The following is a 22339-nucleotide window of genomic DNA, read 5'->3' on the forward strand; positions in this document are numbered from 1 at the left end:
CCTGATAGAATTTTTGCCTAAAATGCAAATGTTTTACTCACTGAGTATTATGCTGCATTGATCCTCTTTGCAAGCAACATGTTTTGTAATTTGTGTCAGTGTATGCTTGAGTTTTTGTTTTGTTTTATTTTTTAATTGTTTGAACAATTTTAGGATTCATGCAGTTGTACATTTAAAGTATAATTAAACAGTAAATGACTGACTAGGTGAAGGTTAGTAAATTACATCTGAACACTTGTCCGGGGCAAATGGGTCCCTTTATTTTTCTTTTTGTCTGTTTTTCCATAGTGCTTCTGGGTGTCAATTAGGGAGCTGAATAATGGTTGAAATAGAACTAAACAAAAAAAGAAATGTGAAGTTTTAAAAATCAAAATTACACTGGCTCTACATCTTGTATCCATTGATAAAAACTGCCAAAGTCAGATTCCGGAGTTTCCTGAAGCATTGATTGGACAGACTGTTCCAACTCCCTTTGAAATGGTGCAGAAATACTGCTAATTCCAGCTACAGTTGGAAATGCAAATCACTTTCTTTTTTCTCCCATTATTTTATCGCTAGCAGAGAAATCAGTCATTGGCTAGTCCAGAACCTGTGCGGAGTCACTTACAGAGAACTGCTAATAGTTCCAGGGCATTATTCTGTCATAACAGAAACATATTGGCTTTATGAACCAAAAATATGTTGCAAAAATGTACAGAGACTACGGGAATGGTCTTTTAAGGAAGAAATTAAGTAAGAGGCATGAATATGACCACTTTGTGTTTTAGCGCTTGTAGTTTGGCAAACTTAAATCAGAAATCAAAACCCAATATATCTACAGAAAGGCCTTATGTAGCTGTTTCCAATGATATCATGTATTTTGTTGTGGAATGTATTAATTTTTTTTATATAAGCCACACTCCAAAACAACATATAAAAATGTATAATAATAAATAATATTTTTAAAAACTGCCAATTTCGACCCCTTTCTAAGTCAGATATAGAAAAAATATTAGGATGTTACAGTTGCAAACTTTTATGAGGATTTCAAATAAAAAATCAGTAGCACCTCTTCTTCCATTGAGGGGTACAAGATTTTGTTCGAGCCATGGTCTGTATGACAAAACGGCCCTATTTACAGGCACTGTCAGCTATTTTATGGAAGTAGCCCAAAAGAAGCAAAATATCACAAAGTACATTGCCAAATCGTATGTAAACCCTTTTAACCTTGAAATATATGAATAAAATGCATTTTTTAAATGTATATTATTCAATAATTTTGCATTATGAACAGAAAACTAAATAAATAAATAAATAAATAAAATATAAGCCTCTCGATCTTGTCCTCTTCCACTTCAAAATACATGCTGATAGACATGTTTCCTGTGTATGTGTTTTTGAGAGTATCATCAAAATTGGAATGTAGGGATACTCTTTTTTTTGTTCCTGGTGCCTAGCCTTATTCAATGGCAAGGCTCAGAAAGATTGATTTGATTGCCCCACGGCTTATTATTGCCATGAGACATCCCAGAAAAGAGATTGTGTCATCAGTGCTTCAGCTCCAAAATGAGAGCGCTCCAACACATAGGGGTTAAGTAACGAACTGGGCTGTATTATAACAAAACAAAACAAAAAAAACTTAAGCAGCTCAGTGGTGAGAGCACTTTACTGCAGTAGAAAATGTATATTTCGAGCACAGGTTATTGCCTACATTACATTTTATTTAGAGAAAATGGCGTGATAAACTGTGTTGATGATACCAGCATGGTGCCCCCTTTGTTAGACTAGCATAGTCTTCCTTGCTGGGCACAGTGTATTTATTGAGCCCATGTGCTTTAATGTATACCTTTTGCTTTTTCAGCGTTCAAGAAAGAGTTAGATGAACTGTGTGTAGAATGCACGGTCACATGGCATGGGGAGGCTGTCTGGACAACGCTAGTCTATCCTGTAGCAAATTTGCTATGGGCTTGCTTTGTCTTTCAGAGTGTCTTATTAGTTCTATAAAATGTGATACTACTGGATGACAAGGAGCCAGTAGTTTTAAAAACATATTTACTGCATGCATTTGATCTTGAAAATTCGAAGTTGTAAAAAGAATCAAATCCATGGAAGGATATACAGCGGATATGTTTCTTCTAACATATATTTTCATGTTTTCATATATTTCCAACCCCTCTCGTAAGATATGTTAGTGTTTCTTTCACCTGTTATGAAATTCCCAGTGCCCCATATACTTCCTGATTATCATTACTGCATTTATCTGTTTGCAAAATTGTGGTTTTATATCATAGAATCTGTATAGACAAAATCCCTAATTACATTTGTAGTCACTTCTGAGCAGCGAGAATGACCCTGCAGTGAAATCACTTTGTTTGTCCCTGCTGTAAAACTGACCACAAACCTACTGGAAACAAGATGTGGTATCTCATTTGGACTCCTGTCTCCAGTTTAATTTGTTTTTTAGGAAGGGGTATCAAGGAGCACTATGAAATGTGGTTCAATGTTATTGCTTATTTCTTTGTGCTTACTGCTTATTAATAGGGAGTGTGTGAGTACACATTTTCCCAGTGCTATCAGCTGTTCTTTGCACATTTACAGGTGCAAAGGTCTACCGCTCTCACCTACTCACAGGGAAGCGTCAAGGGGCATTTGATTACATTCCCCTTAGTGGCAAGTTAGCACTAACCTTACATTTATTATAATTAAACCTGCTCATGAGAAGTGTTCCCCCAGGAGGACATTTTCATTGTAGCCATGTACCATTTCAGTTTTTTGTCTTTTTTTTAAAGTCTTGATAAAGGGGAACACCTGCAGAGTTCCTCCACCCCCACCCCCAATAAAACAGAATTAATTTATTATGCATGTTCCAATTTTAACACAACTAATATTTTAAAGGCTATTACATTTGTATCAAATGATTATCCTTAGATGCAATTTACCTCAGTCTCAGGGAACTGTACCCATTAGGCAGTAAGCAGCCTTGATTACTTTTGTCTGGTTAAGAGAATTTATGAAGCTGGCAGTAATCATCGCATATTACCAGTAATATTTTGGAGGCTAATATTGCTTCATTTGTGGCAGATATAAATATAGAAATAGGCTTTGCAAAAACCACATTTTGGAGACCACACATATTGTCTCTATACTCACAGACACACTCCACTGTTGAGGTTGTTATATACTGACTTCATTTACCATTTGCTTTTTGGGAACATTTACAAGGGGTAATTTTATTATTGAATCATAAAGAAATATCTGTTCAAAGGACAAGTTCTTCACAAGTTAATTAGAAGTGAATTTCAAAAGCCTCTCGGAATAGTGCTCAAGTCTTCCTGATATTAAATTACAGCCACCTGTATCAATGTGTTATTATCCGTTTTTGTATCATAGAAATAATACCAATGACAAGGACATAGATACCAATGAGTTAATTTGAAGCACAAAGTAAATCGTTTTTGCCAGTTGTATTACTCCACGATTAATTAAAAGTGAAACATAAAAGATGTAACTGGGATTGGCAAATGTGATAGATGATCTAATTTGAAGTGGCGTCTTAGAGGCGGCTACAGTAACAGTATCTTACAGAGCAACTGTAAGAAATATACACGTGTTTCATGTAGCTTCATAATACTTGTTCAGTGCCTTTACTTCATAGAAATGTTAAATTAGTTTCACAGTAAATACTGCAACTTTCACAGGGCTACAGAGCATGCACCTACAACTGTGTGGAGAGAGAGAGAGAGAGAGAGAGAGAGAGAGAGAGAGAGAGAGAGAGAGAGAGAGAGAGAGAGAGAAAGGTGACCTTTATGTTATCTTCAAAGAGGTTTTTTAATGGACATAAATGTATTCTTTTCAGTGTTTTTTTTGTTGTTGTTCTGTACACGTTTTGACCAGACGAGCAGTTAGTGATGGTGAGCTTGAATTGTGATTTTATTTTATTTAGTAAATGCATTAAAAATGGTTTGTTATTTTTATTTGAACTATAGGTTGTGTTGTGTGGGTTCTGTTTGGTGGAGAACTATTGAAAATGTGTGCACAGGCAGTTTGTAAGGATAGTTAGTGGTTAGCTATTACCTTAAGGAAGGTAGCAGTTCATAAAGTACTCAAAATTACTGTAAAAATTAGGATGTGTTGTCCTCCGGCACTATAGGTCTGATGGCTTCTCTGTGGATCCGCAGTGTGAAAAATGACGGCTTGGCAGGAACACATTTTGGAGGATGCGTGTTTCAGCCTCCATTTCCAGAGTCGAGGGTGGGGGGTTGCAGCGGTGACCCGGGATTAATAACAACACAATTGGTGATTCTAAATTGGGGAGAAAACTGGGTAAAAAAAAAAAAGTTTTGTTCAGTTAACTAGCTGATCTGTCTTTTGGGGGATATTTACAGTACTTCTGGCTGAGCTAAGCTGTGTGAAAATGTCAGTAGGAAAAATGCACCCACATGGCAACTGATACAAATTTTTAGAGCCAAGTTCATTGCATCTGACTCAACTTCTACGTACCTGCTCTTACAGGAAAAAAAACCCAGAGCGATGTTACATAAGACAATCTTGCTTAACAACACATGGAAGCCGCTGCTCAGGCCCACCCTATGCTTCCATTTAATGGGAGCTATTTGTGGAAGGACACAGGCAAACAGATGGGCATAAAGCTATGCCCACCTACAGGGTAGTTACTGACGCACAAACAGCGCTGCCACCTAATTGATGGGAGTCAGCATGTTGCTAACTTGCCACTTGATTTGATTATGAGCTAATCAGGGAAAGGTGCCTTTGCCTCATGAAAAGGCTGTTTATGTAAAAGACTGGAAAGTATTAAAAAAAGAAAGGACAGTTATATCACACCAGACTTTGTGCCACTTTTAGAGTTTTAATGATCTACCTTTTAGAAATAAATAGAGGGAAATTGGAGAAGTGAATTAAACAGAAAGTGTCCTTCTTGAGGACAACAAAGCTGCAGAACTGTAAAGTGACTGCCTATAACCAAGGATTATTTTGTGTCATTTAGATTGGTAGTGTGGGCTTTGGTCTAAAATGAGCACTCTTGACCACCCAGTTTATCATAGAGAGAGCTGGGGGAAAATGTTACATGAACCTAAAGTAAATGACTGCAGACATTTTCTGGTGATGAGTGTATTCTAAAGAATTAGTACTTAAAGCTTCCAAGTTTAATACGAGAATGAAATATACTTCAGTTGATAAAGGTCATGCGGTGTCTCTTAGAGAAGATGAATTACCACAGGGGTGGAAAGGATAGAATTGCTGTTTGTTATTTACTTTTTTTATTTTAAGTTACAGTGCTTAGTGTGAAGAAAAGTGCTGATCAAAACATCAGCAATGCATGTGGTAATATCAAAGGCTTAGATCCTTTATGGTTCACTGGTTGCAGCTAGAAAGACAACACTGAACTTCAGTGTTAAGATATGATACAAAACCAGATACAAATGTTGTCTAATTATAATATAGAAATGGCAGGGGGTCTTTCTACTGTAGTCATGCTAGCAACCAAGAGCTGAAGTGTGCCTTCCTTCAAAATTAGAAGTCTAGCTAATTAAAACAAGCTTAACATAGCTTTAATAATCACATAACTGGGTAGAAAGAAGTTACATTTATTAGATTCTACGTAAAAGTGTTCTTCAATTTTGCAACATTTCTTTATGCAGTTTTTCATCAGAAATAAAAGTGTGCTTGACTTGCATGGTCATTATTTGAGTCATTATTGTCATCAGGGATGGGCATGTCTTCCACGAAAAACAAAACTCTCCTTTCCAAACCTCATGTCCCGACTGACTTGTGTAACACTATATGTAAATGGTGTCTGCTTAGCCTGGTGTTAACAGAGCTCATTGTATGGCTTCAGAGGTGACATTGGGAGGCATTCATTGATGTTAAACCTGCGCCACCAGAGGATGTTAACCCTAAATATCATCTGCTAGGATAACAGTAGCCATTGCAGCTGGTGTAACATGAGCTTGCACGATGGATCCTGGATTGAAGTTTTATTTCCCTTCCAATTTCTGGGTCAGATGGGCTTGCTGGAAGGATTAATGTTGTCTACTGGGAGGTAGAGTTAGATGGAAATTGAAGGAAATTACTGGAAATAAAAGCAACAACAACAATTAAGTAATACATTTATAACCTGTGTTTCCTGGAGAATGTGTGATACACCTCTAGTATTCTTAAATGAATGTGGGCATATTCAATAGTGTAAAGAAACTTGAATTAATATAATTTTAAAACACAAAGTCCACATTATCCAGAAAGTCTCCACTGTGTATATACATTTCACAGCTCCCAACTTAATCAATGTTTCACCAGAACTCATGTGATGCATGCACTGTTTCCTGTGCAGAAAATAATGGTAGTTGCCACCCAACAATACAAGCCACTCTGTAAGTTTAACAGAATATTTCTAACTTCAGTATTCTGTTTGTTAAGGACTGTTTGGAGTACAAACTACCCACAAAATGAATTACTACAGTCGTTCTATCAGAGTATGGTATTGTCTCCCCTCTTGAAGCAATAGGTCAGAGAGGCTCTGCATTAATTGCATGAGCATATGGTTATAAACAGATTTTAGCTCAGGGACCTATACTTTACAGTGTTATTTTCCACACAGTCAGATGTTACCATATTGTCAATGCTGGCAGCTATTGTTTCACTCATTTACTTCACAGAGTTAATTACTCCCTAATAATAACTTTACCTTGGAGTTTGTCACCCGCTTATGCCAGCAAACCTGTTCACACTACATATGTTAATTATCAGCACATCTTCATTATGTTAAAAAAGCTTTAAGTTCAAGCTGTGCAACCTGGCTTTTTACACAGAGCTTGTTTCCTGCCAAGTTTCTACTTTCTATAATTTTAAGCCATTTTTTTTTAAATGAAACTCATTAAAAACTTTTAGTGGTCTTGTTTTGTGCTTTCATGTGAGTTCACTGTTGTTTTAAGACCATTTTAAGGACATTATTAGAAAGATTTTTTTACGAGAGCTGCCTATACTGACTAATTCCATGTTTGTGCTTCACATGAATAGTATTTTGTTTTTGGCTTTATTCTCCATACAAAATTTGGTACATCACATGTAAGATAAAATAAGAATAAAAAAGTAATGTTATACTTTTAGAAGTGTGGTGTGAAATAAAATGTTCATTAAATATACATAAAGAATGTCAAAAAATTCCATTATTTTTGTTAAGGGAGAGACTGCGTGGCTCAGTGGGTTGTTAGTGCAACCAATGAGTCAAGGTTGTCAAGTTTGATTCCAGACCAGATTTGTGGTGTTTGAAAGACATTTCAATCTGGTTACTAATGAAGACCTGTGCAAAATGAGTTTTGGAGATCTCAGCCCAGTTGGCCGGATATCTATATCACAAGAACTGCCAGTACAACGGAATGATTTTGACTCCATTGAGATTAGGTATAAAATTCCTGAGAAGGCTGAGAATTGTAACACAGAATTTTACAGGAAAGAAACATTTACTTTACATGTTACTGATATTAACATGTATGATATTATATAATAAGTAATAATACAAGAGTACATAAGTAACCATGTTTTGTTTAATTGTATTTCTAATAAATTTATAAATTATACTATCAAGGAATACTTGATGATAACAAGGTTGTATATGAGTACATTTTGATATGTTCTTTAAAAGCCATGCTATTCTTGACATTCTTCTCTAATTCAATGGGAAACAATGCCTATCAAAGCAGGAAAGGGGCAGCAGACAATGTCTTTATCCTACATTCTGATATATTGTTAAGCCATGATGTCATGACATTCCTATACTTAACAGGCAAATCCTGATGTGACCTGCAAATGAAGACGCTTGCACACAATGTGGTACCAGAAAGCAGCCTCAGTGTAATTGTAACCAAAAAAAAATAAAAAAATCCATCCACAGAACATAGTTTGTGTGTGTATGGAATCCGAGTGTCCAGCTGTTCTTAGTGGGATTAGTGGGGTTTAATGGAGAACACAGATGGACCCAATGCTATTGTCCAGAGTATTCAGGGGCAAAGGCTAAATCTGAAGGATGATCAGGGATGGGATGATTTGAAGGCAGGAGGGGGAGAGGGAAAAAGAAATCCCTGTTTCCGTAAAAAGCCTCTGGACTAGCAGAGGAAAAGCAGAGGAAATGGCTCCCAAAGCTTCCTTTTATGGGTAAGAGGCATTGTTGGCATGGCACAGGTCATGTGTGGCAAGCAGCTGTTTCAGGATTCTCACTAAACTATTAAAGGCTTAGCTGGGCCCATTATATTTTGTTTAGGCGGCTTGACTGGATGTGGACTGCTACAATTGTATAAGCCCCCTTTGTATTACATCTAAATTAGAGAGTTGGGATAAGCCAGCTGGGTGACTTTGAATTATGTGCAGCATGGAGGGGACTTTTTAACTAACTGCTTAAGTGCCACCTTGCAAATAGCTCTGGAGTAAGAAATGCACTCCACCCCTAATTGGTGCCTTTCTGTATTGCAGCGATATGCTATCCCCAAAGTCCTTCCCAAGCCAGTGCAGGCTTATAGAAAACAGTGTTAGAAGTGTGTATGTCTGTACACAAGGGTGGTAATGGGGACAGTGTCATGCTCTAATGCTCCTGATTTACATCAGATACCCGTTTCCAGTGAGCTGGATCAAGGCAGCTTTCTCTGATAGCGGGCAATTATGTACCAGGAGTTTGCTGTCTTGAAGAATGAGTCAGTTTGTAATTGAATAGGTTACATTTTGGTCATTTTTTAGTAGTGTTTTTTTTTTTTGTTTGTTTTTTTAATAAGGGATCAAGAAAAATACATGAATAATACAAATAAATAATTATGGCAAATTTCTAGACCTAAAAGCAAGAAGTAGAAGTAATTGTCTGCGCTAAGCCTCCACTGGCTGATGCTTTACGCAAAACAATAAAACTGCCATACCTTCAGATCGCTTTATAGGCAGCATGGTAGTTCTGGTTAACCAAAATTGTTTTGAAATTATTTTGTGGTTGAAAACAAAATGTTGAATCAAACTGTTCCCTGTGCAGTGATTGTGTGATTATAGAGTATAAGTTACTGGGCACGGGAACAGACACGCAAAAACCACAAGCATCTCAGCTAGAGAGCAGGTACAAACTTGCAAATTACAGTGTATATAACTTTTTTTTTTTTTCTAGTAAACTACATATATATAGCATAGCATGATTCATCCCCGGTTTTACTATAAGCCTAGTAAGCCAAAGTGTAAGGGTAACAATCTCATGTTTGACTAATTTAGCTCACAGTAAAACCTGGAGTAATTATTTTAGAGTATGCACCAAGTGAAACTTAGACAAGCTTCAAATCAGTGATTGTCCAATTTTAATAATATATGCAAAACCACTTGCTGTGTTAGTTGTTGCTATATGATATTAGGCACCCTCAGTCACTATGCATTGCCTCATTGTGTGCAGTTACATTTTTAAAGTAATTTGTTTTTTTGTTTTTATTCTGAGAAGTACACCAATTTGCCTGCTATTGTACTTGCTCAATTACAAGCCCTGTTCATTCGGAGTTGTTCTAGTTCTCATGCAAGCCAGAGGGCATACGCTTACTTTTTACTGTTTTATTTGTATTATTATAATACAAAATTTTAAAAAAAATCTCTTTGCCTGTCATGTTGAGAAGAGGAATTTTCCTTTTGGGTCTGTTTCAGTAGCGTGCCACACTCCCTGGCGAGCGGCAGCTGGGATCAAGTGTGAACTTGCCTTACATTGTAAGTTCCCTCTCTATTGACAGGTTAGGGTTTTGTATGCTTTATTAGCCCTGGAGGCAGACTTATCACTTGCAACACAGGCAGGAATGTTGAATTCATCCTAGAACTTTACAGTCATTTCAATAACATCACTTTAGGACTTTTTTTATTTTGGCAGTGAAGTTCTCTGTGGAACCATCTGGTTCTCAGTGCCTGTTTTTGAAACTCCAATCTTGCCAAAGTCACTTTTATAATCTAGGAAGCCATCAGAAGTTGCATGGCTTCCTGCCGACTTGATTTCTCAATAAAAATGTTACACAGCTGTTCCTGAGAACTTGGATGGCTCCACGTGATTATCTCATTAATATAGAGGACAATCTTATTTAGTGAGGACACCATTGACATCAAGATTGAAAACAAGGCCGTGCAGTCGGACAAAAAATGGTAGCAAGAATAGGTTATTGATATCAGTGTTATTGTATTTCATGCATATTTATTCTGCCGTGATATACTAGTCAACCTAAACTAGTCAGCCAGAAACCACCATCTATCCCACCGGATTGGTCTGTTTTTAAAGACTACTGTAGCTGATACAGCAAGTGCCTTATTAATGAGTCAACTTTAAAGGGCGCATTTTGATTGTTGATTTTCTGTCTCATGTTCAGCAGGTTCAGGGTCAGTTGCCCCCGTTGATGATCCCAGTTTTCCCTCCAGACCAGAGGGCGTTAGCAGCAGCGGCAGCCCAGCAAGGATTCCTCCTGCCCCCAAGCTTCAACTACAAACCTGGATGCAGTAAGTGTAAATCAAATAGAGATACCAGAGTGCCTTTTCTCAATCTAAGCAGAGGGATGCAGCGGAATTGCATGCTGGCTTTAAATAGGTGCATATTGTTGGTGGCACCTGCCTTTCTGGAATGTGCTTCTGAGCTCAGCAACACTTCCTAATGGAAAGCCAAGTTGGACAGGCAGCCTCTCTATCCAAGTAGACTTGCATCCCCACATATGGTATGCATTAATGTTTAATCCACATGGGTTTTAATAGTACTGTAGTGCTGGATTTGTAAACTGCAGAGAAAGGTATATTGGTCCAGTAAATGAAAGTGGTGGCCGTGTATTTTAATAGAGCAGTTTGAATTACACCAACAAAATGCAGAAACCCATGAAGTATTGTTTGTGGCCAGAAATGTCTCATTCACAAATTAGTACTTTTGGTTGAGGGTTAAGGGTCCTTTCATTGAATTCGCCATAACACAATGGTGAACTGAAAACAGGCGACATTTAAATAAGAGTACCATTTGAAGCACCAGAGGTTTCAATATGGCAGTACCTGGTAGTGTTACCATGTCAACATACTGTTTTTTTCATCCCAAATATTCCACATTTTAATGTGAAATGAATGAGCAAAACATTAAAATAAAACGGTATACATTAAGATAATCCTTATTGTGACATAATTTGTTAATGACAATCAAACTGACAATAAAATGATCAAGGGAGTTATTTTGTTGGTACGAATCAGTGCCATTAACAGCATGCTAGAGCATGGGTGTGTGAATAAAACACAGTGTTTATGAGCCCCACACTATGCCCTGTGTGTACAAATATATATATTTTAGAATCAATAACTAACCCACCTTAAAGCCACATATTGCAAAAGTAAGAACCAGCCTTTATTTTTTGCACAATTGCATAGCCTGTAATTGTCACAAGCTCCCTGTTAATGGTATGTCATGTTAATGGGAAATGTAAACCTTGCTAGTATTAGGGGCCATGTATCCATTTACTGCATAGACTCTATATGCTAATTTTGATATTAATCATGTCTTGACATGGGGACATTGTTCAAGTCTCTTCAGTTTTTTACAGATTGGGAATAGCATTCCAAAGTTGATGTTTGAAAGCATTTTATCCATATAACCTATATTCAGAAGGTGATTCATTTTTAAATGATATATTTACTGTAAGAGAGAAACTGTTTCAGTTCTGGCTTGTTAGACCTACGGTTTCTTGGTCACAGAGAGAGGATAATTGTAGACATCTATTTCTTGTAACTTTTTTTCCTCCTCCACAAAAGCAAAACTTTTGCTACAAAATATTTTTTTGTAATATTTTTTTAATATCTAGAAATTATACATTTCCATTGAGCTATGTAAACTTTTGACTACAACTGTATGTGCTTTGACTGACACTTGGGTCGGAAGTGATGAAGGGTAATTAAAGGGCTCTTCATGGTTACAGGGGTCAAAACAGGAAAAAGGATAATGCCAATTACAGAGTAGCACACGGTAATATCAACATCAGCAAGACTAGGACTGAGACCACCCAGCATTGTCAAAAATACCAAATGAACAGTTTTTTTTTTCTTCTGTTTAGTTGTAATGTGTGAAATATGGCACCGTGGTCACTCCCAATGTACACCATGCTGGATTTTTGTGTGTAAATATGTTATATTAGGTATACAAAAATAGTCTATGACATGTTAACAAGCCAACACACTTGAATTAATTATTTCACTTTGTAAACCTTTTGTCCATAGCAGCTTCCACTGACATCTCTATTTATATGCCATTGTATTTTATGAGATCTCTGCTCATATAGCAGACTCTGACATTTCCTTTAAACACTTTAATTAAGGGGAACCTATCTGAAGCGCTCAAGTGATAATTTTTTATAATACTCTGATTCATCAGCATTTATCAATTTTTCTCAGTGCTGAGCATAAAAAAGATGAAGTTTCCACCTTAATTGCTCTATGCCTTTTTATCACGATTCACCTTCAGTCAGCTTTGTGAAGAGGGTATTAGTAAAAAGGGCTACACAATAGAGGCTTTCATTAAGGCCTCAGGAAGGAACACAAAAGAAGGCTTTGGAAGGAGTGAATAGGAGAGTTTGCTTTGCAGGTGGAGAAGGGATAAAATGTGCTGACACTTTCATTGTTCTCTGCTTCAGGTGACCCTTACCCTCTTCAGCTGATTCCTACTACCATGGCAGCTGCTGCCGCGGCAACCCCAGGCCTCGGCCAACTCCAGCTGCAGGTAAGAATGGAAACGCTTTGGTATTAGCACAAGGTGTAAATGTATGATGGTTTTGGTGGTGGTGGTGGCTGTTGTTGCTGTGTTTATTTACAGTATATATTATTATGATATCTAGTAAAACACTGCTCTTTATCACATTTGGTTCTGAGACAGGGTTTACTTCAAAACAAATGAGGGGCGATCAGTATTGCGTGAAAGTTTCTGTAGAAAAGTAATGAAGGATCTGTCTAGACGGTCTCAATGATTGTGCATGTCCTGCTCCCTGTGGAGACAAGAGTCACATTAAAATGTGCACGGAATGGCATATTACATTTATGTCAAATTACTATTCCTGCTTTGAGCTAAAGACATTAGCACACAGTTTCAGAGTCACACAAGTGAACTGCATTCTGGCCACGTTTGTCAGATCCTTCTGAAACATTCACATGGGAATTTCAAGATGATAAGTAAAGTGGTTGGAAATGGACTAAGTAGTACATCGGAATATAGCAAAGAGGGCCACTGCAAGTTCAAGAGATTCACAGTCACCTCTTCTCGACAGCATATTTTATCTATACTATTTGTTTAAATTTCACAATGTGTCTTACAGGTGACACTTTGTATTGGGATGCATAAGGAATCAGAACAGTGGTCTTGACCCAGAAAATCCTTAACTGTGAATGTAGTTACCATATGCTGTGTTGACTTTAGAGAGAGTTCAGTATGGCAAAGGTCCAGGACCTTAAAAATAGGGCACCATGAGTTCAAAAAAGCTCAGTTCGCAATCCTCTAAAATGATTTAAAGGGAGGGAGGCAGGTTACCCTGAATCCCACCCCCATACACCTTGAAAGGCTTTTATTTTCTTGCATTATGTGTCGTTTGCTGGTTTGGTTTATTGCAGTGGTTTAGGATCAGATAATTCCTTCTGAAAAAAAAAAAAAACATCTGGTCCCACACTCTGCTTGGATAAAACATCTTTAAAATTCAATCCAGATACACACATATTTAAAATAAGTGGCCTATCGTCATGTTAATCCTAACCCCAGCCTGCTGTTTGCTAGCAGACCTCTGTCTGCATGAGTGAATTTTCTTGTAGGTTAAATGCCTGTATACCAACACCTCCCCCCCCCTTCCAGCTCCAATCTGAAACACATAAGCTAAGCCTACGGGGCGAACAGACAGAGGCACACATATGATTAATACAACACAGCTGCAAAGAAATACTGATTTGCATATGTATTAATAGAGGAGAAGGAAACAATTCGATTACGTACTGAAAGCCTCTGTGTAACCAAAGGGAAAAAATGCACCAAATTAATGGAAATGTGGCCATTCTTTTTGGTATTTATTCTGTCAGTTCAAGCTTCAGCTCATTTGCAGTTAATTCCGAATTCAAAGGAAGTCAAAGTATTCACACACCATAGAAAAGATATAGTCATATTTTATACACATCCTCATTTGACTCAAGGCCACAAGCCACAAGGCACACATTTGTACTGAAAGTATAACCCCACATGAGAAGTAACAGCTGGCTGTTCTGTGTTATAATTGACAATAATAATTATTTAATATATTTTACAAGAATATTTCCATTGTGATGAAACTTGAACAAAATCATCACATTTATAAACTAATAGATACAATTAAGGTTTAAAAAAAAAATTGGTGACACTATAAAGATATACTTGACAATATGAATCATTGCTTGAATTCATGGGTGCTAAAGGCTCTGATCAAAGCAGACATGTATTCGGTTTGCTAAAGCAGTCAATTTGGCTGGGACTGGATTAAATTGAGGTCTTGTTGTGCAATAGTGCACTGGGATACTGCCTGTAAAAAACTGTTTCTCTAGTCTTAACAAAGGTTTTTGAAGGCTGAAACTGAATTCAAAATTTAAGAAGTTATCAGCATTGTCAGCCGGTTAATACAGCTCAAGCTTACAAAGCCAGAAAAAATATTTTTCAAAGAATTTATTTACTCAGAATAACCCAGATACAGATGTCGCTCTATTCCTTTGGGGTACTTTTCAAATTCCATTTTAAAACCAGGTACACAGAGACACACAGTAAAATAGATTGCCCCTAGATCAGAGGGGAGCAGGTTTTCTACACCACAAGTCCTCTCAGTGATATTACTACAGTTTTTCAATTTCAAATCTAAACCCTTGTGCATGTAAATACTATTATGTATTCATTTATTTTGCATGTCCTGCCCAACCTATTGGCTTGATATGTGACTAAACCAATTCCTTGCACTGTGTGTTTGAATGAAATAGGAACTTTTTGTCCACAAGTGCTTGGGTCTGTTCAGTTTCAGTAAATTCAGTAACAATTCTGGAACAAACCTCATTTAAAGGATGAACATGTTACAGGTTGCTGGGATATTCCAAAATAAATAATCTCATAAACCTTAGTAGAAAGTCTTCTAATAAAAATGTGTGGACAAGAAGACCACGCCTATAGACTGACTAAATAGCATATTGGATAGATGGTCTTTCAGAGCAATTAAAAGGGCAGCTGGGATGCATTGCTCTCTGTTGCACATTGATTTTGATCAACCTCTGATTAAGTGAATCACATTTAGGCAAAGGTCAGTTATTCAGACTATTAAAATTAAATAAACATCACCTAAAATACTGCTGAACAAAACAGAGAAATTAATGGCATGAGCGTTGTAAGATATATGGTATGTCATATAATTATCTATTGCTTTATGATACCTGATGGTACTGGTCTGGAAATCTAATTTTGACCAGGTCATCACCTTGCCACCTTTATGAGTTAACTAGCTCATTCTGCTTCAATGAGATGATGAAACAGAAATAAAGGATCGTTGTAATGCAGGGACACAGAAAACACTGAGCATGTGTTCATCACATTATTGCAATGTGAATTTCAGAGAAAAAATGCATACCTTGATCGTAAAAAGCACCTGTTATCATAAAAACACAGCAAAACTTGAATAGTGAGGGATAGGTTCAGCTTTGTTACTCTCTCAGTATCTTAGGGGAAATCATAGTTAAATCTTTGGGGACATATTCCCTGCATGGGCTGTTGTTATTTTTAAGATATTACCTTTTATCGTTTCAGTTCACAAAGGTGCAGAGGAGCAAATTACTTTCCCAATCTACAAAGCGTTCTGTTGTTCTTATGAGGATAATTCTGAGATCCATAGATGGTCCCTGTAAGAATACCCAGGGTATACTAAGCAAAAACGGAAAAATAAGAAGAAAACGAATTACATTTTATTTTACAGTTTATATTAAAAAAAAAACATTGTCCTCCCTACCTCCCTGTATCTCTTTGTCACTACATTGTTTATTGTCATACAGTATGAGTTTCTTTGGCTAATGCTGTCCACAGCTGATGAGCTGCAGGACTCACAGGTAAGATATGCTTACCTGCTGGAAGGTAGGCTTATCTTACATTGTTTAATGTTTAACAATTACTTATTTATAACTTTTATTTCAGTTACCCTGGCTCAGAATCGAAGCTGTGACCTTCATATCCAAAGGACAGCTCTAACCTTTAAGTCATCTTGTTGACCCTCAGTAGCCAATGATGCATGCTTCTTTTTTCTTTCTTTTTTTGTAGCCATAAATGATGTCCAATCAGTCTAATCTTAGTCATAAAGTGGATCTTTTATTAGAGACATATGCAAGATAAAATTATATTTGAGCAACTGCAGCCTTTTTTAAATGTAGCTGGCTTCCACTGATGTATTCCTTCCTGCTCAGGAGTGTTTTATGGTGGTAGATGGTCTGCAGAATTGAAAGAGACAATACATTCAGGGCAGATGTACCTCTCAGATATTACCCCAGGCAGGTCTGGCACTGCATGGACCCCATTTAGTGGGGTTTACTTGAACATCTTGTCACATCCAGAGAGCAGGTCATCCAGGTTAGGATCCACGTGCACTATCCATCTTCCTGGGGAAAGGAATGACAGCTCAGACCCTGCAGAGCCCATAAATAACGGGGGGGGGGGGGGGGGGGGGAGAGAGCAGGGACAAATAAGCAACATATTAGAAAACCAGGGAATTTACCATTCCTGTTATTTGTAAAACAAAACATGAGAATACAGTTAAACCTTACTAGTGAGACAATAAAACTTAATAGCTAATGACCTCTTAGTTTTATTAGGCAAACCTTGTTGTCACAGCCTAGATTTTTTTCAAAACATTTTTAGCAGGATTATAAAATGACACTCATTGTACTACCTTAAAACAGTCATTGTTTTTAAAGGGTCAAAATCAAAAACGTGTCTGGGAGGGAAATCTTGGTAGAACCAGCAGGATCACGGAGACCAGTGGTTGCAGTTTTGGTCCCATAGGTCCTGCTGGAGGGGAGGACATTGGTATAAGTCTGCAAATGCACTTTGCACGCATGAGACCTAGGAACCGCAGTCAAAGGCGTTGCTTTATGACATCAGCATATGTTAAGTTCTCTTTGTTTGAAACAGTGGCAGATAGATCCCTGACTTTTGAGCTTAATCATTTCAGATGGAAATTAACTGAATCCAAAGTCTTATTTCTAACCGATCCCAGCAAATGAAAATTACTAGTGTACGTTATACAACACACACAATCATGTTATAATAATCTGACATTAAATATGCACACTTAGGCGCAAGAAATCAAAACTGACTGCAAACCAACATTTTAATTTGTATTTTTCGGTATAATTAAGATAAGTGTTATGAAATATATGAGACAAGTGGCGAAAAGACTTCATAACACAGCAACATTTCACATTAAGATATTCATTTTTTTTATTGGTGATGGCCATTTAGATGTTAAATGTCTGTCTTAATTGGATATAGCAATAACATGCAATTATAGCAGATTTTAGAGACCAAAACTATAGTTCCAGACAGCTTGTGCTGCCTCTTCGTTTGGCAGCTATGGTTGGCTTTGTTTATAATGGGTACTTTGTTCGTAGAATTTAGCACATTGATGAGTTGGGTTGAAAGATTTTTTTTTTTTTTTTTACCTGAAAAGCTGGCTACAGCTGCCTGCACTAGTGCATGTCTGAAATTGAGTTGTATTTACTGGTTTGCTGACCTGAGGAAGAGATGAGTAGAGTGTTCATCCGCCATCGGTAATGAACAGCCATGCTGGAGAGGTATAAAGAGGGTCAATAGAATAGGTCATGCATCATATGGGGTGGCAGATGTTGGAACATATTGTAATGGATTACAGTGCTGGGAATGGTTGAGGAAGGGAGAGAGAAAGAGAGAGGGAGACAGAGCGTAAGAAATACAGACCAGCAGACTATCTTAATACTTTTTACTAGGGAATACATTTAGCACATTTAAATGTGTAAGCATATAAACAAAAGAAAAGCGTTGCTTTCACACAGCGCTCTATTTGTTTCAGAATTCATTGAAATGCCTTCAGACCTTTTTATATATACTGCACTAACATCACATGGTGTTCTGCTCTAAATATTAAGATAGTTAAGAAACAAAAAAAAATAAAAACCTTGCAGGTAAGCTTCTAGCCACTGACTAGCCTTGATTGAATTAGAAAATAACTTTTTTGGCCTACAGATAAACAAAAATGACAAACTGCTGCCTTTCCTGTTTTATGTATGACAGTTTCACACTAAAGTAGACTAGTGTAGTAATCACCTTTGGGTACACTTCAGAATACAAGTACATTAACTATGTGCACCTTCACAATTCTGTGATTGAGAGAATTAAACTGCATCATATAATTTTATTGTTAAGTACACCTATTAAGTAATGTAACAAAACTGTAAATACAGTGTGCCAATGCTGTAGTTAATGTACCTATATTTTGAACTGTATCCATCACCTCCATAATATTTAAACCAGTTTACTTAAGGTTTGTGTTTAATATTGGTCTTACCTCACCTCACTGCCTTGCTTTGGTGAATGTGGTTTCTTCATAGTTCAAAGGCTCAGAGTTAACATTGGTATCCAAATGGAAAGAGTCAATATACAACAACAGAAATCTATAGGCGCTTAATCCTGTTTGTGCAGCACAGACCAGGAGTTCCCTGAAATTCTTTCACTGATATGGGTGTTTTATCAATACACACTAAGATAAGCCAGTCACCTATATGGCCTTGGAGAAAAACATCACTCCCATTGCACTCAGGGCATGAAGTACACATGGCAGTAGAGGAGGGGGTGTTGGACTACCTCTGACCTTTGGTTTTTGACTTAATCTAGGAGATTAAATAGATGCCCTGCTTTGGGAGAGCAATATACAAACATAGATTAGAAAAACATTTAACCTTTTTTTTACGTTTTATTTGGTTTGCACTTCCTGACCGCTTAGTTATAGGGAAAAACTCACACTTATTTGCATTGAAAAGAACATGGTAAATAAATCCCCTGTTTTTTTCTCACATTTTTTTTTTTCTGCTGAAACACGTCCTCTCATTTTTTCACTGGTTTTTTGAACACATTTTTCTCTTCTCCTCACCACTTTCTTCTTCTCTCACATAAGCATCATTCTTTCCTTTCCTGTGATTCTATTGCATTGCCAGCTATTTGCTTGGCTGCATTCTCACAGCAAGCAGCACTATTTAATGCTGCCTGATATCGCACATGCCCTGTGCATGAAGGTGGAGGGGGTAGGGAGAGTTACCAGAAACTGTCCCTCCACCGCCTACAAGTGTGATGTCATGACAGCTGACTAACTTCAATGCCTGAATGGCTCTATATGACTCGAAAACTAAAGTTTATGCAGGAAATATGAATAATACCAATAATGGTGTAGTGACTGTATTGATTTTAGAATACATAATTTAATTTGTATAATAAAATCTGCCATGTATTACATTTCTCATTATTACTTTTCTTTAAAATGAGGAGATGATCGACAAGGAGAAATCTATGGTGATTGTGGTTTTAAAAGGCTAGTACATTTTTTTAATATAAAATAAGGAACAACACTGCATATTATGTAAAATATTGAATCCAATGTTACGTGTGCACATGGAAGCACAAAGGCATAACTGTCTAAAACTGAGGATTATTGAGTTGGTAAAATGTCTGCGCAAACCATCTTGTACTGCAGACAAAAGCGACAAATCTTTTTTAACTGCCTGAAATTACATGCACATTTTTTGTCAACTTCGGGAATAAAAAGGGTTTAGAATTCAGGTTTTTCCTGTGCATACGTCAAATATTCTTAAGCTAAACAATTCAGTTAAATGTTAACTAGAGAACTGATACTTGGACTGTAGTCAGAAGAGAAGCAAACAGATTTTTACCTTTTCATCCCTTGCAGGAATTAGGGGAGAGGTCTACAAACATGGTCCCTGCCTGTTTCTCCCCTATCGTCCCTGGGATTGCAATAAGGGAGACCGGAAAATAATGGGTTACAATTGAAGGATGCGAGTGACATGAGCAATATTAAAAGCTAAACAAAACAAAAAGGGATTTGAGTTAAATCAGTCTCCACAAAATGTTTTGATTTCTCAACATAACCAAGGCACTGTGGGATCTGTCAGTCTTGATTAGCACTTCCATCCCTAATGAGACACACCAAAAGAGACCTGGAACCCTCCTGGAAAACACTACGTCTTAAAGCCTGGCTTGCGGGTGACATTTAAATTCCTACGCCTCGCCACGACCCAGATTTTATTTTATTATGATTTTATTTTTTTACCCACTCTTTTTGTGTTCTTTTCCCTTGCACAAGCTGCCCCAGAGGGCACAAGTGTCACTTCCTTTATCTTCATCTGTATCCTTGCTTCAGTCCCTCTCGGAGCGTGCTTAGCCACTGCATGTTGTAAGTGTGTAAGTGGCTGTCACTTGCTTCATGCTTCCATTCAGGCAGCTTGACTGATAGGCGCTGGCCCTGTAATGGAACTCAATTCGGAAGAGCAAATAAAGTCCTTTCAACCAGTGGTCTGAATACAAGATGTCAGCAATTTTGTATGCATCACCTCACCAGGGGAACAAGTTTATGCTTGCACACACAAACGGGACAGCATTGCGAGAGTAATTGAACTGAAAATACCAACAATCATTTTATTATTATTATTATTATTATTATTATTAGTAGTAGTAGTAGTAGTCGTAGTAGTCATAGTAGTAGTAGTATTATTACTATTTTTTTTTTATTTAGGGGAAATAAACGACCCATAAAAGCATGAAGAAAGACAAATTAATATCACCTCTATTTACATAAATTAGCTTTTGTTTCCCATTGTTGCCATCTGTCAAAGCAGAATATATGGAACTTGCAAACAATGATTTGTTTTCAAATCTTAATACTCAGACTTTTCACTTAATTCCATATATATATATATATATATATATATATATATATATATATATATATATATATATGCTTCACTCATTTCATTTTCAAAATTATTTTAAATTATTAAAAGGCTGTTGAAAGAAAGCAAGGGCTATCTGTGACCTTGAAAAGCATTTTTAAGGATACTGCTATTGCTACTGTGGACATTCACAGATTAAAACATAGAAGTGACCCAGTGGCACAGAGGCATGACACACTATACACTGCCTTGCATTTTTCTTTCTCCCAGAATGCATTAGACAGGGACATTTCTCATTCATGTGTGATGTTTGTCAACTCTCTGGAGAGATGACTCCCCAAAGCTGAAGTGACAGCTTCCATCCTGAAAAGTGGAGGCCTGTTAAGCACAAAAAGCCATCAGATAAACTAATGGCTGGTCTTGCTTTTTATGCTGCTGCTGTTTCTATTTATTTATTCATGTTGTCTTTTTCTGGGCCTCTGTTTTGCAGCAGCTGTATGCGGCCCAACTTGCTGCCATGCAGGTATCTCCAGGGGCCAAACTGCCTGGCATGCCCCATACCAACCTGGGAAACATCCACTCGCCAACCAACATCCAAACAGAGAAGTGCAGGAGCACCCCTCCACTGAAAAGCAAGGTACAACTTTCAAACCCATTGTATGCCATTGTACAATTCAGAAAGTTTCAGGTGTTCTCTATTACTGCAACATTTTAAAACTCACCACGTCTGCACTTTGTTACTCTGCCAAGAATAGGTATTGTTTGTAGTTACTTTGCTTTATTGTTCTGGTATTTGAATAGGCACAACATGCTTCTCTGACCTTGGAAACCAATATAATCTGAGAATGAACTGCATTTTTGAGCCTGTATGAAATTATAAGATACATGACCCAATCATCACTGATCGTTACAGTTGTGTCTGATAATAAATTGAATTGGTGATTTATGTTACTATAAGGAGTTTTTGGCTTTAAATTCCAGCTTTGAAAATGTTTTTTAACTGACTAAACTGATGAAGAAAATCAGGCAAGGCAATGCTGTTTTGAAGGTTGCTTACAAATATTATTATAAAATTAGTCTTTGATACTAAAAAAATAACATGTGTTACCCCAATCCTTTGGAAAATGTCCGGCTAGCAGCTTGAGCTTAAAATCCTTTTTCTGTCAGTATGATATAATCAAACTGCATGAGTTTAAAGTAAACATAACTTGATTTTATGGCTTTTAAACCAAACACTGCTGTCAGGTTTTAATGGGGAAACAAAGTAGAAAGAGTTTTTCTAGGATTTAAATGTGCTCTCTTACTTTAATGTCAGAAACCAAATGAGGAGGATGGAGGGATGCTCACATAAAATCAAGTTGGGGGGGGGGGG

General features: G+C 37.1%; 1 protein-coding gene and 1 long non-coding RNA gene across 8 annotated transcripts in view; one reads left to right on the forward strand and one right to left on the reverse strand.

Annotated features, from left to right (window-relative positions):
* The window catches only part of LOC117415495 (transcription factor SOX-5-like), a 253595-nt gene that overhangs the window by 210722 nt on the left and 20534 nt on the right, over window positions 1–22339 (forward strand). For 6 of the 7 annotated variants that reach the window (XM_059027090.1, XM_034025955.3, XM_059027091.1 and 3 more), the window contains 3 exons: window positions 10356–10482; window positions 12639–12724; window positions 21458–21604. In XM_059027090.1, coding sequence (XP_058883073.1) covers window positions 10356–10482; window positions 12639–12724; window positions 21458–21604 — 360 coding nt within the window. The remainder of the gene's footprint in view (window positions 1–10355; window positions 10483–12638; window positions 12725–21457; window positions 21605–22339) is intronic. The other variant, XM_034025952.3, reaches the window with a different exon arrangement.
* Window positions 16326–18780, reverse strand: LOC131737515 (uncharacterized). The gene is made up of 3 exons (XR_009329165.1): window positions 18576–18780; window positions 17766–17818; window positions 16326–16659 (listed from the first exon to the last, which is right to left on the reverse strand). It is a non-coding gene; the product is annotated as an uncharacterized LOC131737515 (long non-coding RNA).

The sequence above is a fragment of the Acipenser ruthenus genome, chromosome 7 (assembly GCF_902713425.1).
Source record: "Acipenser ruthenus chromosome 7, fAciRut3.2 maternal haplotype, whole genome shotgun sequence".
NCBI lineage: Eukaryota > Metazoa > Chordata > Actinopteri > Acipenseriformes > Acipenseridae > Acipenser > Acipenser ruthenus.